We start from the raw sequence: 17428 nt of genomic DNA, 5'->3' as shown, positions 1-17428 counted from the left end.
GGAAATCGCGGTGGGATAGACCTGGGGAAATCGCGGTGGGACAGACCGGGGGAAGCCGCGGTGGGATAGACCGGGGGAAGCCGCGGTGGGAAAGACCTGGGGAAGCCGTGGTGCGATAGACCTGGGGAAGCCGCGGTGGGACAGACCTGAGGAAGCTGCGGTGGGACAGACCGGGGGAAGCCGCGGTGGGAAAGACCTGGAGAAGCCGCAGCGGGATAGACCTGGGCAAGCTGCGGTGGGATAGACCTGGGGAAGCTGCGGTGGGATAGATCTGGAGAAGCCGCGGTGGAGGGATTTTGAAGTGACGGTCAAGCTCAGCTGGGGAGGTTTTCTAGACGTTAAAATGTTTTGATAAAATAAACGCTGAAAAGATGAGGCTTCCTCTGACAAATGTATCAATAGCCAGAGATTCTAAAATCATTGGAAAAGGATCGAGAGGGAGGATAAGAATTTTGTTAATGAAAAGCTCAAATTGAGAGGCTGATGAAAGCTGAGAGCACAAATGTTTGAAAAGAGAGCTGTCAAGCACTGGAGTTAATCAACTTAAAGAATACAGACAAAAAGTTGCACAACAGGATGATTGTCATTTAGATGGATCAGCACAGGCATGAAGCATGGAGTGATCTCATCCTGTTCTGTGAGTTCCTACTATTCTCTGACATAGTTTTCAAAATAATCAAAAATTCCTTACAAACGTAACTATCTCGATAGCTGTTTTTAATTCTCTCTTTCAGTTTCTCATAGTTTCTCCCCTCTCTATTGTCATCACCATACTTCAGGCACCCCTCTCACTCACTGTCTATTGTTCTTTGCTCTTTATCACTCTCTGTCTTTCTGTCTACTTCCAAACCCCAACAGATGACAACATATGGTGCCTTCCTACATAAAGGCTCTTTTTGTCGGAATTACTTCAATATCCTGGACTTGTTGGTCGTCAGTGTCTCCCTCATCTCCTTTGGAATTCAGTGAGTAAGATGGCATCTCCAGCCCCTTGTCTTGTTTGATATCAGTTTGTTTTATTAGAATCCTTGGTTAATGCCATGCTGAAGAAGACTGTTCAGCCCCATCATTCCTTTGCAACTACTATGGAGAGCTAGCCAATTCACCCCTTGCTTTCCCCCACTACATTGCTCATTTATCCTTTTCAGTCATTTATTCAATGTCATTGTAGAAATTCTGGTTGTACCAGCCTTCACATCTTTCCAGGCTGTGCATTCCAGATCATATTACAGCTCGAAACAATTTCTGCTCATCACCTCTCCTGTGCTGACAATAACTTTAAATCCACTGCTTACCAAACACACAGCCACTGGATACAGCTTACTGTATCATACCTGTTCATCATTTTGAACCCTGCTGTTAAATCTTATCCTTCTCTGCTGTTAGGAGAAGAAGCTCAGCTTCTCTCTTTCTCCATTGAATTGAATTTGCTCATTCCTGTTACATTTCTGGGAAATCTCTTCATGTCAGAATCGAACAGATTACTCCAACTGAGGGTTGGCCACTTATTTATAAAGAATTAAGATAACTTCTCTGTTTTTGTATTCCATGACTGTATTAATAAGGGCACAATACCAAATACTAATTTTTAAACAGACGTTTCAACTTGTTCTGCCCATTCAGAAATTAGACAGCCCCAGATCTCCCTCTACAGTTCCCTTTAAATTGACTCTTCTATCAAACTGTTTCATTTTGTATTTGCTGTTAAAATTCACTTACCACGTGTCTGCCTATTTTCATTAGGTCTTACTGTGTCCTCCTGATCTTTGTTAATGACCTTTGCATGGTTTACAACACTCCAAGTTTCATGTTGCAATTTTTATAATTTGTCTGTTTTATATTTTTGAAAGTGTGAGTGAGTGAAGACTGGTTCAGTCCAACTGGCTCATCCTGAAGTGAATGCTCTATATCAGCTTCCTGCCACCTTTGTTAATCCAGTGGGTATGAGGTCATTATAACAAAATCTGTTCAACATCACTGTTCTATCATCCCTTTTGGGGCAGCACAGTTAATAAGTACAAAATGAGGTCAATTGTCTGGACTTGGATGATGTAGAGTCCATTTGGGTGGAAGTAAAGGACAGCAAGGGAATGAAGACATTGGTAGGAGTAATGTACAGGTATAGACCCCCAAACGGTAGCCACACTGTAAGAAAAACTATAAATCAACAAATAATAGGAGTATGTCAGTAGAATAGAGCAATAATGGTAGCGTGGTGGCTCAGTGGTTAGCGCTGTTGCCTCACGGCAGCAGTAGGCTGGGTTTAATTCAACTCTCAGGTGTCTGTCTGTGTGGAGTTTGCACATTCTCCCCGTGTCTGCGTGGGTTTCCTCTGGGTGCTCTGGTTTCCTCCCACAGTCCAAAGATGTGCAGGTTAGGTGGATTGGCCATGGGAAATACAGGGTTCCAGGGATAGGAAAGGGTATGGGTCTGGGTAGGATGTTCTTTGGCGGGTTGTGTGGACCGGATGGGCCAAATGCATGCTTCAGCATTGTAGGGATTCAATGATTCTATGAATAATTTTTGTGTTGACTGAGTCAGTCGAGTTGGAATAAATTCATTGAATGCATTAGGGATAGTGTCCTACAGCAATATGTCATGGAGCCAACCGGATAACATGTTGACCTGTATCTGGTACTGGGTAATGAGGCATGTTTAATAAGTGACCTCAGATAAAAGATTCCCTCGGAAGTAGTGATCATAACATGGTAGAATTTCATATTCAGTTTGAGAGTGAGAAACTTGGATGGCAAATAACTGGGTTTAAATTAAATAAAGGGAAGGATAATGAAGTGCAGATAGAGTTAGCTGAAGTGGACTGTGCAGATAGAGTAGCAGGAAAAACAGTCAGCAAGCAGAGGTAATTTATGACTCAGAAAATATATTTTGTAGTCAGGAAGAAAGATTCTAAGAGAATGATAAACTAACTGTGGCTAACCAAGGAAGTTAAGGAGAGTATTAGGTTGAATGGAAAAGCATATAAGGAGGCAAAAGACAGTAATAGCCCTGAATCATAGAATCCCTGCAGTGTGGAAGCAGACTATTCGGCCCATTGAGTCCACACCGATCCATTGAAGAGCATTCCAGCTCTGTGATCCTGAATAATTCTTTGATGTAAATTGCAGTTTGTTTTGTTTAATGTAACATTCTCCTATCCAATGTTAAGTGCATTGTGCTTTTCCACATCACTGTGTTACCACATTGTGTAACATCCTATTCTGGTTGATTGTAGCACCATATAGTATAATGTAGTTAAAGCAAAGTACTCTGGGAGCTGGACATCAATTCTGAAGAAGAGTCGTATTGGACTCAAAACGTTAACTCTGTTTCTGTCTCCACAGATGCTGTCAGACCTGCTGGATTTTTCTTGTACAATATAGTGTTTGAGATGATTTAATTTTACATAACTTTACAATTGTTGATTTGCCTCATTACTTGCTTCTAGTAAGACCTTCTAAATGAATGACAGCTTCCTCAGGAATTGCATAACTGAGCGTTTACAGAGGCAGCGTATGTTCTAGAGATTGACTGGGATTGAGCAAATACAGATTTACTGAGTTCTAGTATCCAGGCTGACAGTTTTCTTGGGATTTTTCTGATGGAGTGAATGAGAAGCTGTGTGAATGAGAAGATGTGTGAGTAGGTAAATGAGTGAGAAAGTCAGTGAGTGAGACCATACATGAATTCCTCCTGCAGTGTGTTCAGTTAAGGAGCTCAGTGCTTACCTTTCTTTTCCAGGTCAAGTGCTATCTCTGTGGTAAAGATTCTTCGAGTCCTCCGAGTGCTCAGACCTTTGAGAGCTATTAACAGAGCCAAGGGATTAAAGGTGAGCCAAGGTGTGGAGAATGTGCCTGTGTGACTGCAACTGTACATGTATGTACATGTACATATGTACATGTATGTGTGAGTCAGTGTGTATATGTGAATTTATGATTTATGTGTACACCTATGTGGGTGTTTGAGAACAGGTGTGTGTCTGTACGTTGTGCATGTGCGGGTGCACCTATGTATGAGTCTGTGTTTGAATACATGCCTCACAACATGTTTAGGTATGCATGCAAGTGTGAGTATGCATATGCATGTAAACACAGATGTTTGTGTTTAATAAGGTGTATGACTCTGATCATCATGTGTGACTACACATCAGTACACATTCATGAGTGTGTCAATACATGTGTGCACTTGTGTGTGTAAATGTGTGTGTTTATATGTTATGCAGGTGTGTGTATATGTGTGCATGTATATATATGTATATATGGATGTGTACGTGTATATGTGCGCATGTTAATCTGTATATGTGTGTGCACGCATATATATGCATGTGTGCATGTTTGTGTATATGTGAGCATATTAATCTACGTGTGGATGTACAGATATATGTATATATAATCTGTGTGTGCCCATATATCTTGTGCATTTATGTGTGCATGTTTATCTGTGTGTGCATGAATATATGTATATTTATAGGTGTGTAATAATATCTGTGCATTTGCAACAATTCATTATACGTATGCACCGGGGCCAATAGTAAAGCTTGATTTCAGTTTTCTTGATTATCCCTTCTGTTACTTAAGTTTAAAATAGGGATTAACTGAAGGTTTGAGACCCATTCGTGCTCCTGCAGTCAAATAGACATGGGGTCAGACCCATTGACATTTTGGACTGAATCTCCTTTTAGTTTAACAACAACTGGAGTTTGCATTCATAAAACACCTTTCATGCGTCAAAACATCCCAAGGCCCAACCTCAAATGACTTACATAAGGACATATTAGGGCAGATTCCGAAGGCTTAGTGAAAGAGGTGGGTTTTGAAGATTGTATTAAATCAAGTACAGGGTTGGAAATGTGTAGGGAGGGAATTTGGAGTTTAGAGCCCAGGCAGCTGAAGACATGGTCACCAGAGTTGGAGTGATTAAAATTGGGGATGCTCAAGAGGCCAGAATTGATGAGTGCAGAAATATGAGGGTTGTGGAGCTGGAGAATGTTTCAGAACTAGGGATGGGAGGAGCAATAGAATGATTTGAAAACAAGGATGAGAATTTTGAAACTCAGGAGTTGCTGAGCGTTTGTTAGGACACAGGTAGCAGGGTTTGGGATGAGCTAAAGTTTGTTATCTACAGAAGTGTTCGGCTGACTCACCCAGCAGGGTATGGGAATGAATAATTCTGGGGGGATCAACTGTGTGACAAGAGTAGATGCAGGGGCAGAGTTCAACAGTGCCAAGGAGGGGGTAGTAGGTGGCATTGCTGAGAAAATTAATATGTGTTCGGGAGCTCCTCTCAGGTTAAGGAGGATATTGAGGTTGTAAACAGCCTATTTCAACTTCAGACTGACCAGAGAAAGGGAGCAGAGTTCATGTAAGGGACCAAAGACAGTGGCCCATTTAAAGAAGAGATGAGACAACCGTTCTTTCTCTGAGCAGGTCGAGAGCCTTTGGAACTCTCTTCCTGCAAAGATGCTGGGAGCAGAGTCCTTGAATATTTTTAGTACAGGGGTAGCTAGATCTTATTAAGCAACAGAATGAAAGGTGATCAGGGGGATATGTGGGTTTGCAGATTTGAGGCTATGATCCTATTGAATGACAGAGCAGGCTCAATGGCCTACTCCAGGTCCTTGTTCATACAGGAAGTTGAACCTTCTGATGGGCATCAGGAATCCTCTGAAAAAGTCCCCAGCTGCTGAGTCTCCAGTGTCTCTCTTCCTTTAGGAAGTCGCTGATCGAGCTACCTCTGAATACACTTGTGGTCCCCTGCCCTTATGTTTAAGGCTGTATAAAAATTGTTGTACTTGTCATGACAAGATGTGTGTTGCACGGTTCAGTACGAGCAGTTCCATAACATTTTGTACCCACCCCAGCTTCCCTGTGCCCTGCTACCACCTCCTTAACCCACAACCATAGTTCAGTTCATTTTCCTGTGCACAATCCTGGTATCCCTCATCCACTGTACTGCTCCTCATTCCCCTGCGCCAAGCTCCCACCTCTCACACACCCATGCCCATCCCCAGTCCCTCTTTGCCCACCCCATCCCCTATGCTCAACTCCACCTTCCCTCATTCATCTGTAACCCCCTTTTCAGTCCCTCCCTACGTCTGCCTTTGCACTGGCTTTTCTAATGGGTGTTTTGTGAGTCAATATCAGCCTGTATTGTGAAGCCTTCCTGAAACCCCCATCCCCACCCAAAAAAAACTGTTGCAGTGCCAATGCCGATTTTCTGTCTCTCTGCCTTTCTTGCAGCATGTGGTTCAATGCGTCTTTGTGGCCATTAAGACCATAGGGAACATTGTGATTGTTACCACCCTCTTACAGTTTGTGTTTGCCTGCCTCGGGGTGCAACTTTTCAAGGTGAGAGCCCGGTTTGAGATCGTGCTGACACTGATACTAAACGAGCCATTGCTGATAACTGGAACTCTGGAATCCAGTCTCCTGTTTCAGGTCGATAGCAGTCACAGTACCCAGAATAAAGTGGCAGAAGCATTGCAATCTGCACAGGATCAACCTGGGACATGAGGCCAGAAAATCAGGCAGGAGCCAAATACAATCAGTATATCTTTCTGATGGTCTGGCTGATGGGTAGAAAAACAGGCAGTTTGTGAAAGTACTTTGCGTTTTCTGTAAAATAGCCCTGTATTGGCTCCATCCATTTAATCAAACCTACCCAGACAAGACCAGAGAAATTGGCTTTCACATGGATCTGTGAAAATGTCAAATATAGAGCTGACCAATCATTACTGTGTCAGGGTGGTGATTAATAATTACTCAATAACTGGGTGGACCATATAATACTGTGATCAGCGGTGAGCAATTACTGCTGGATGCAGAGCTGATTATTCCTGGTCCTTTGAGTTGAATATAGCTGAGGCATGTGGTTGAACTGTTATTAGACCTTGTCGTGCAGGTACGTAGTTCCTTGAAGGTGGGGTCACAGGTAGACAGGGTAGGAAGGAGGTGTTTGGTACACTTGCCTTTATTGGTCAGTGCATTGAGTATAGGAGTTAGGAGGTCATGATGTGGCTGTACAGTACATTTGTTAGGCTACTTTTGGAATATTGTGTTCAGTTCTGGTCTCCCAACTATAGGGAAGATGTTGTTAAACTTGAAAGGGTGCAGAAAAGATTTACAAGGATTTTGCTGGGGTTGGACGGTTTGAGTTGTCGGGAGAAGCTGACTAGGATGGGGTTGTTTTCCCTGTTATAGAGGTTTATAAAATCATGAGGGGCATGGATGGAGTGTGTATCCAAGGCCTTTTTCCCAGGGTAGGGAATTCCAAAACTAGAGGGTATAGGTGTAAGGTGATAGGGGAAAGATATAAAAGGGACTTAGGGGGAAACTTTTTCACACGGAGGGTGATGCGTGTATGGAATGAACTGCCAGAAGATGTGGTAGAAGCGGGTACAATTACAACATTTAAAAGGCATCTGGATGGGTACATGAATAGGAAGGGCTTGGAGGGATGTGGACTAAATGATGGCAATTTTTTTTTCTCTATTCATTTGTGGGATGTGGGTATAGCTGGCTGGCCAGCATTTCTTGCCCTTCTAGGGACCTTCTAGGGTCCTGACCCGAACCATCAGCTTTCCTGCTCCTCTGATGCAGCCTGGCCTGCTGTGTTCCTCCAGCTCCACACTGTGTTATCTCAGACTCCAGCATTGGCAGTTCTTACTATCGCTGGGTCTATTTTAGTGCTGTATGACTCTATGACTCTACTGAGTCAGAAGGCTGAGGAATCGTTACTGGGAAATTTTGACTGAGACTTGACATTCTTGCCAGATTGTTTTGTATATGAGGCCATTCACCCCACTGAGTGGCTCTTTGAAAGTAGCTCGGTTTGTCCCACAAACCCTCTCTTGCTCCATTTCCTTTCAATTATATTCTTCAAGTATTCATTCCGTTCTTGTTTGAAGATTGTAATTGAATCTGTATCCACCAGGAAACATATTCCAAATAGAAACCACCTGTCATTTCAAATAGTTATTCCTCACATCAATTCTGGTTCTTTGTCAATCACCTTAAATCAATGTCCATTGGTTATTGATTCTTCAGCCTATTGAAGCGCTTTTCTTGTTTTACTTAATCAAAATCCTAATGATTTTGAACTCCTCCATCACATTTCCTCTCCGCTTTCTGTGCTGAATGGAGAATAACTGTCTGTCCAAATGTACCACAATCCCTCTTCCACAGATCAACCCCTCTCCAAAGCCTTCACAATTCTTACTAAAATGTGGTGCCTGAACCAGACACACTATTCCAGCTGGAGCAGAACATTTCATTCACCCATGGCATATAGGCATTGCTGGCTGGGCCAGCATTTCTTGCCTGTCCCTAGTTGCCCTTGAGAAGCTGGTGGTGAGCTGCCTTCTTGAGCTACTGCAGTGCATGTGCTCTAGGTAAACCTCCAATTCCATTAGGGAGGAAGTTGCAGGATTTTGACCCAGCAACACTGAAAGAACAGTGATATATTTCCAAGTCAGGTCGGTGTGTGACTTGGAAGGGAACTTGCAAGTGGTGATGTTCCCATGTATCTGCTGCTCTGCCCTTCTAGCTGATGGTGGTTATGGATTTGGAAGGTGCTGTCTAAGGGTCTTTAGTGAATTTCAGCAGTTCATCTTGTAGATGGTACACACTGCTGCTAATGAGCATCGATGGTAAAGTGGAGTGAATGTTTATGGATGTAGTGCCAATCAAGTGGGCTGCTTTGTCCTAGATGGTGTCAAGCTTCCTGAGATTTGTTGGTGCTGCACTCTTCCAGGCAAGTTGGGAGTATTCCATCACACTGCTAACTTGTGCCTAGTGAACAGGCTTTGGGGAGTCAGCAGGTGAGTTACTTGCTACCATATTGCTAGCCTTTGACCTGCTCTTGTAGCCACTGTATTGATATGGCGAGTCCACTTGAGTTTCTGGTCAATGGTAACCCCCAGGATGTTGGTAGTGAGGGATTCTGTGTTGGTAATGCCATTAAATTTCAAGGAGGCAATGGTTAGATTATCTCTTTTTGGAGGTGGTCTTCTCTGGCATTTGTGTGGCACGAATGTTACTTGCCAGTTGACAGCCCAAACCATGGCATTGTCCAGGGCTTCCCGCATTTGGACATGGTTTGCCTCAGTATGTGAGAAGTCCATGAGTGGTGCTGCAATTGTGCAATCTCCAGTGATCATTCCACCTCTGACCTTATGATGGAGGGAAGATCATTGATGAAACAGTTGAAAATGACTGGGCCTAGCAGCGTACCTTGGGGAACTACTGCTGAGATGTCCTGGAACTGACATGACTCCCTCTAAAAGGCCCAGCCATCTTCCTACATGCCAGTAGGATTCCCCTGTGATTCCCATTGACTACAGTTTTGCTTGGGACTCTTAGTGCTACACTTGGTCAAATGCAGCCTTGATGTCAAGGATTGTCATTCTCACCTTACCTCTTGAATTCAGCTCTTTTGTAAAAGTTGAACCAAGGCTGTAATGCGGTCAGGAGCTGAATAACCATAGCGGAACCCAAACTGGACGTCAGTGAGCAGGTTGTTGCTAAGCAAGTGCTGCTTGATGATATCTTCCAAAGGTTTACTGATGATCGAGAGTAGACTGATGGGGCAGTAACTGGCCAGGTTGGATTTCTCCTGCATTTTATGTAGGGAACCTGGCCAGTTTTGTTGGGTAGATGTCAGTGTTGGATCTGTACTGAAAAAGCTTAGCTAAGGGTTCAGCAAGTTCTCAAACACAGGTCTTCAGGACTATTGCCAAAATATTGTCAAGGCCCAAAACTTTTACAGTATCCAGTGCCTCCAACCATTTGGGGCGGCACGATGGCTCTGTGGTTAGCGCTGCTGCCTCACAGCGCCAGGGACCCAGGTTCAATTCCACCCTCGGGCGACTATCTGTGTGGAGTTTGCACATTCTCCCCGTGTCTGTGCAGGTTTCCTCTGGGCACTCCAGTTTCCTTCCACAGTCCAAAGATGTGCAGGCTAGGTGGATTGACCATGCTAAATTGTCCATAGTGTGGTTATGTGTGCCCATTATGTGCAGGTTAGGTGGATTAGCCAAGGGAAATATGGAGTTACAGGGATGGGGTGGGTCTGGGTGCAGTGCTCTTCAGAGAGTTGGTGTGGTCTTCATAGGCTGAATGGCCTGCGTCCATACTGTAGGGATTCTATTCTATGATTTCTTGATAGCCTGTGGAGTGAATCGAATTGGCTGAAGACTGACATCAGTAATGCTGGGGAGTGGAGGAGACTGAGATGGATCATTAACTTGGCACTTCTGGCTAAAGATTGCTGCAAATGCTTCAGCCTTTTATTTTGCGCTGATATGCTGGGGTCCTCCATCATTGAGGATGCGTAAATTTAGAGTTGTAGAGTTCTACAGCACGGAAAGAGACTCTTCTGTCCAACTCATCCTCACTTACCAGATATCCTAAACTGATCTAGTCGCATTTGGCCCATATCTCTCTTAAACCCTTCCAATTCATGTACCCATCAAGATGCCTTTTAAATTTTGTATTTTCACCTATCACCACCATCTATGACAGCTGGTTCCATATACGCACCATCCTTTGCATGCAAAATTGCCCTTTAGGCCCCTTTTAAATCTTTCCCCCTCACCTTAAACCTATGTCGTCTAGTTTTGGACTCCCCTGCCCTGGGAAAAAGACCTTGGCTATTCACTCTATCCATGCCTCTCGTTATTTTGTAAATCTCTTTAAAGTCACCTCTGAGCCTCTGATGCTCCAGGGAAAAACGACCCACCTTATTCAGCCTCTCCTTTTAGCTCAGACCGTCCAGTCTTGGCAACATTCTTGTAAATCATTTTTGAACCCTTTCAAGTTTCACAACATCTTTTCTATAGCAGGGAAACCAGAATCAAACACAGTATTTAAAAAATGGCCTCACCAATGTTCTGTACAGCTGCAATATTAATTCTTACTCCTGCACTCAATGCACTAACCAATTAAAGCAAGCTTACCAAATGCCTTCTTCACCAGCCTCTCCACCTGCGACTCCACTTTCAAGGAACTATGCACCTGCACCCCTCGGTCTCTTTGTTCAGCCCCGCTATTAACTGTATAATACCTGCCATGGTTTGCATTACCTCATTGTGGAGCCTCCTCCTCCTCCTCCACTGATTTGTTTAATCATCCACCACCATTCACAGCTGAATGTGGCAGGACAGCAGACGTTAGATCTGATCTGTTGGTTGTGGCATTAGCTCTGTCTATCATTTGCTGTTTATTCTGTTTGACATTCAAGTGATCTTGTTTGGCAATTTCACCAGGTTGACACATCCTTTTTAGGTATGCTGGGTGCTGCTCCTGGCATGTCTTCCTCCACTCTCCATTGAACCAGGGTTGATCCCCCGGCTTGATAGTGGAGGATCTGCTGGACCATGATGTTACAGATTCTGCTGCTGGTGCTGCTGATGGCCTTGAGTTGCTAGATCTGTTTGAAATCTTGCCCGCTCAATATGATTAGAGTATCACACAAGTTACTGGATGGTATTCTCTGTGTGAAGATGGTACTTTGTCACCAGAAGGACTGTTCAGTGGCCACTCAATACTGCCATGGACAAATACGTCTGCAGCAGGCGGATTGGTGAGGATAACGTCAAATATGTTTTTCCCTCATTGGTTCCCTCACCAAGTGCCATAGGCCCAGTCCAGCAGCAAAGTCCTTTAGGATTTGGTCAGCTCAGTCAGTAGTGGTGCTGCCAAGCCACTCTCAGTAGCTCTGACATTGAAGCCCCCCACTTAGAGTACATTGTGTGCCCTTACCAACCTCAGTGCCTCCTTCAGTTGTTCGTGGTAATCAGCAGGGGGTTTCCTTCCCCAAATCTAACTTGATGCTACGATACATAAGGAGTTCTGGAGTCAATGTTGAGAATCCCAGGGCAACTCCTGATTGAATATCGCTGTGTTGTTACCCCTGCTGGGTCTGTCCTGCCTTTGGGACAGCACATGTCCATGAACGGTGATGATGGTGTCTGGGACATTGTGTGATTCTGTGAGAATGTCTATGTCAGGCTGTTGCTTGAACAGTCTGTGAGACAGCTCTCCCAATTTGGCCCAGGCTGTCAGAAGCTTTTACAAGGATATGGGCCAAGTGCAGGGAAATGGGGTTAGTGTGGATGGACAGTTTGGTTGGCTTGGACCATTTGGGCCGAAGGGCCTGTCTCCGTGCTGTAGGACTCTATGACTCTAAGTTGATAAGGAGTACCTTGCAAGGTCAGCAGGGCTGAGTTTGTTGTTTTCATTTCCAATGCCTACTTTGATGCCAAGTTTCCTTCCTTTGAGACTTTTTTAGCAGTTTAATACAACTGAGTAGCTTATTAGGGCCATTAGAGAGGGCAGCTAAGAGTCAACCACATTGCTGTAAGTCTGGGATCACATGTTGGGCACACCAGGTAAGGAACGAGGATTTCCCTTCCTAAAGGAAGATTAGTGAACCTACAGTTGTTTCACAATCATCAATAAACGTTTTAATTCCAGATTGTATGAATGGAAATTCCACCATCACTTTCCTCAGAGTATTACCTGGATTTCTAGTCCAGTGACAATATCAGTACACCATCACCTCCCCATAGTTTACAGATGGCTAACTGGAGTGTTGCTAATATATTGTGCTTTTTAAAATTCTTTGAATTCTTGAACTGTTGCAGTACATAGGTGTAAGTCCACCTACAGTGCTGTTATGTTGGAGATCCAGGTTTTTCAGTATCCGTTACAGTGAAGAGACAGTGATATGGTTCCAAGACATGATGGTGTGTGTGGCTTGGAGCAGAACTTGCCAGTGGTTCTCAGTTTACGGCAGGGCTGTGAAATTGGTGCTGGATTAATTCCCTCCTGTTGATAACTGACGATGTAAAATCACTGCTTGTAGCTAACTTATCATCTTCTTTAATTTAGGGAAAGTTTTACAGCTGCACTGATCCCTCCAAAATGACAGAAGAAGACTGCAAGTGAGTGTGAGTAGGGGATGAATTGACCCCTCTGTTTCAGTGAATGTCGTGGCTGGATGCTCATGGTTCTCTGTGGCCTGAGAACCAGGGCTGAATTTTTACAGATGTTGGGCTGAATATTTTTGGGGATCAATTATCACAAATGATTGACCTCTTTCTGCACTGTATCAGCACATTGTGCCTGTACAGGTAGAATTATAAAGCTGCTACAATTCCACCTGTCCTCTCCTCGTTCCTTTGAAAATTGTGTTTTTTTCCAAGTATAAATTCAATTCCCTTTTGATTTAGGCAATTTTTTAATTTGTAAAGAGCAAGGAACTAATTCTTTTGTAGTTGTACATTCAGAGTTTAAGATTTACTGCTGCACTGCTTACAGGTGCTGAGTCATAATAACAAAAACACTAAGTTCGCAGGTGAACTGCAAGAAATACACTCGTTATGGAAAGTATTATTTTCAACATATGGGAATTAAACATGACATGCCTTTAGTAGGTGTCAGTGAGCAAAGCAAACCATTAAAATAGATTTAATGTTGAACTGGATTAAATAAGCTTAACTGAAATGGGTGGCTCAATGTGAGAAGCTTCCTTCAGCCATGAGCATGCGGCATTAGTCCTGAATGTACTGCGGAGCTGCTGATGAGGTTGAGGCATTTGGAAAGTTCAATCAAAAGTGTAGACTGACATTCAGAAGTTTCCTATCATGCCCCAGTGAAGAGGAAAGTGTCAGGTACATTCTTTCATGGGCAGGAGAGAAGGGTTGGAGTCCGTTTAAAGATGGAAGATGAGAGTGAGGATGGGAGTAAAAAGCCAGACAAAAGTTCAGCACACATCTCCAGCCAAAGTCAAAGCATCTGATCCAACAGGTATGAATTTCAAAACCTGAGGAAGAAATTTAGGTAAATTCTTGACAGTTTCCAAACAAAATTGAAAAACGCAACTAAGAAGTGCAAAGTCCAGGATACAGATGAAAGACTGAGAGGTGAGCTTCTTTACAACCCGGCAATCCCTGCAGTACAAAATAATTTGATTGGAAGGGACTAGTTCACAAGGCTGTGGACCACTGCCAGGACATAGGTAGACACTGCCAGAGGACAGGTAGATAGATGAAGATGCTGACTACCCAAAGAGTTAGCTTTCAGTTCAGTTAAGCTGATGCATCAAAAGAGGAATAAAAGAATGAAAGACATGCAGGAGTTGTGGATGGACAGAAGGAAATGTCTTTTATATGGATCTAACTGCAGAGTTTGAAGAAAACGCAATCACGAGGAAAGAGTGTGTGGAACAAGGAAAGCAGTTAGTTGAGGAGTTATCTGAGACAAAACAACAGGGCAAATAAGGAGGAAAACAAACCAAAGCTGCTGCAACTGGAAGATGAAGAATTTTCAAACACAATCAATACAGGGACCGTCAAACTGCAGAAAATATCCAACTGTGACAATTCCCAAAGGAAAGAAATTCACACGATCATTCAATCTAGGAGGAGATTGGGAAATAAACCCAGAACCATAAAGCTGGAGCTGAAGCTTGATACCAGAGTACAGAGTAACATCATTGAACTCAGATGTGATCAGAAGATCTTTCTAGAACATTTAAAAGGCAATTGTAGCCCAAGGAAAGATGCTTTTAAACTGAGCGACATCATGCTAATGGCTTATGGAGAGTCTGTGCTTTGCCAGGAAGGAATAGCCCAAACCTGAGGGACCTGCAAATGAAAGGATGTTATTTGTACATTCCACATCACAGAAACAATGGTTCTGCCTTCGTGGGGTTGTGTTGGACTGTAATTTATCTCAATAAACTATCAGATGAAGGAGGCAACACTGAGGGCTGAAGGTAATATAGCTATTGAAAAGCCCCTTTCATCAGAAGCTAGAAAGATCTGATACAAATGTGTCCAGTGTATTTTAATGAGATGTTAGGATATTTTGAAGATTAGGACCATCACGTCATTATTTCTTTTATTTATCCAGGGGATGTGGACATCATTGGTTGGGCCAGCAGTAATTGACCATCCCTAATTGCCCTTGAGAAAGTTTTGGCGACCTGCCTTCTTGAACCTCTGCAGTCCTTGTGGTGTATAGGGACAGTGTTGTTAGGAAGGAAATTCAGGATTGTGAGCCCTATGCCTTTGCAGTGAAGGAAGTGAGCGATGAGGTGGTGGATCAGTGTCAATCAAAATGCAGGCTTTTTGTCCTGAATGGTATCCAGTTTCTTGAATGTTGTTGGAGCTGTACTCATTCAGGCAAGTGGGGAGTATTCCGTCACAATCCTGACTTGTGCGAGTAGATCATGGACAGGCTTTGGGGAATCAGGAGGTGAGTTACTTGCCGCAGTGTTCCTATCCTCAAGGAGCAATGATCTGATCATCTCTCACTGGAGATGGTCTTTGATTGGCGTTTGTATAGAATGAATGTTACTTATTGACCCAACAGTACAGACAGTGATTTAACCTCCATGTGAATAGAACAAAAAGGACATCTTGAAATAGAACTCCCAAAGGTGGAAAAAAAATGGAGTGATCGCTATAGTCACAGAGCCTACAGCTGGGTAAATCCTGTTTTGGTGAGTGAGAACCCAAGTGGATGGCTGAGAATTTGCCTGGATCCCAAAGATCTTAATGAAGCAATAGTGAGGAATCATGACCTCATGCCAACCCCTGGAAGAGATTACACCATGATGTGTACCTGTAATGTAGTCACTCAACCCAATGTCGGAAAAGGCTTCCTGAACATGAAGCCTGGTGAGGAATTTTTACTGCTGACAACATTCAGCATATACGTGGCTGGTATAAATTCCTGTGTTGATGATTTGGCCTTGAAGTGGTGAGAATGTGTTCCATCAGAATGTGGATATGACCTAATGGTGATGTAAAACGTTGGTCAGCATCACTAATGATGTCCAAACCCACAGTGTAGGTGAAAAACATCCTTAGCATCATCTACACAATCTAGCAATCCAGGAAATCTGCGATCAATCTGATTGCAGAGAAATGCATTGTGAAGGTGACAGAAGGCCTGTTCTTCAGAATGTTGTATATGCCCAATGGAGTCAAGCTGAGTCCTGAAAAAATTACAGCTACCTCTGAAATGAAAGTTCAAGAGACAAGAGGAGAGCAGTTTCCTGGCATGACCCAGGACATGCGTTCTTCCATGCTTTGCATATCAAGAAATATAGTAAACCTATGAGAGCTAATGAAGAAAGATGGTGAGTAGCTTGGTCAGAGTTACCTCCACAAAATTTCAACATTCTCGGAGAAGTCACGTGCAAGGAGACAAATCTGTCATACTACAGTAGAGAGAAACCTGTCACTCTGCTACTCATTAATGCACAGGTAAAAGGAGGTCAAGATTTTAATAAGGATCTTAATGCCCTGCTGAGCTGTTGAAAGGACAAGCTGTGAAAATCTAGTAAACATTGATGATGAATCAGAAACTCCAGCATTAAACTGCAACTGATGAGCAAATGAGAAGGAACAAGAGTTCATATTCAATCAATACCCAAGCTGGAAAATGAAAGATAATCAACACCAGCATGGTCAGCAGCCAACAGAACAACATCAACAGTATCACTAACAAGAGGCACATTAGCAACATCAAACACAGCTCCTACAACACCAGCTGCAACATTGCCCAGGCAGCGTGTCAGCCCATAGCGGGAGCATTGAATTCTGAGCCTACATGATAGAGACACATCTTACCACCAGAGCAATAGCATGAATAATATGTTAAGGAAAAAAATAGTTATAAGACTCTGAAGATGTTCAGTTTAATCAAAAAGTGATCATTAATCTTTGGATAATTATGGAAAGTTAATGATTGGAATAATATTGATATAGCGATTTTTTTTTAGAAGGTAAGGACGTTGCATTGCTATATAATCCTTCAAGAGCTTGGAAGTGATTGTCACGTGGCTATATTGCCAGGGTGCCACATTTATTGCTCCAGTGCCTCAGAATCTGCAGCAATAACGTGCCAGTCACCAGGCACAGGGAGAACAGTGAAAAATGCACTGCATGAAGATATTCCTCTGAATCAAAAAGTGTGATTACCAGAAAACAAAACACCTCAAATCAGTAAACAAAACCCTTCCCAATTCACCTCTGCTGATTTTTTTCTACAAGCCTGTGTTGTCTGTTACCATTCCTTATATTTCAAATACTTCCTCCTTGTCTAGACTCATAGAGATCTACAGCACAGAAAAAGGCCCTTCAGCCCACTGCACCTGCATTGGTCAAAAACAACAATCTAATTATTCTAATTCCATTTCCCAGCACTTGAGCTTGTATATAGCATCACAATTGTGCATCTAAATACTTCTTAAATGTTACAAGGGTTGCTGCTTCTACCACCTTTTAAAAGTATGATGCGGAGGTACCGGTGTTGGACTGGGGGTGGGCAAGGTCAGAGGTCACACAACACCAGTTCATAGTCCGAGATAGTAGTTTTATATTATAGTGAGCACTGAGCTGACAATCTGCAATGATTTG

General features: G+C 43.2%; 1 protein-coding gene across 1 annotated transcript in view; it reads left to right on the top strand.

Moving 5' to 3' along the window:
* LOC109922317 (voltage-dependent L-type calcium channel subunit alpha-1S-like) overlaps positions 1 to 17428 on the top strand; it is a 139287-nt gene that overhangs the window by 70085 nt on the left and 51774 nt on the right. The window contains exons 20-23 of the mRNA XM_048611855.1: positions 859 to 965; positions 3739 to 3826; positions 6237 to 6344; positions 12888 to 12940. Of these exons, the coding sequence (XP_048467812.1) occupies positions 859 to 965; positions 3739 to 3826; positions 6237 to 6344; positions 12888 to 12940 (356 nt within the window). The remainder of the gene's footprint in view (positions 1 to 858; positions 966 to 3738; positions 3827 to 6236; positions 6345 to 12887; positions 12941 to 17428) is intronic.

Source organism: Rhincodon typus, chromosome 25, assembly GCF_021869965.1.
Source record: "Rhincodon typus isolate 14 chromosome 25, sRhiTyp1.1, whole genome shotgun sequence".
In the NCBI taxonomy this organism is placed as follows: Eukaryota; Metazoa; Chordata; class Chondrichthyes; order Orectolobiformes; family Rhincodontidae; genus Rhincodon; species Rhincodon typus.
This window is presented reverse-complemented; position numbering and strand designations above follow the sequence as displayed.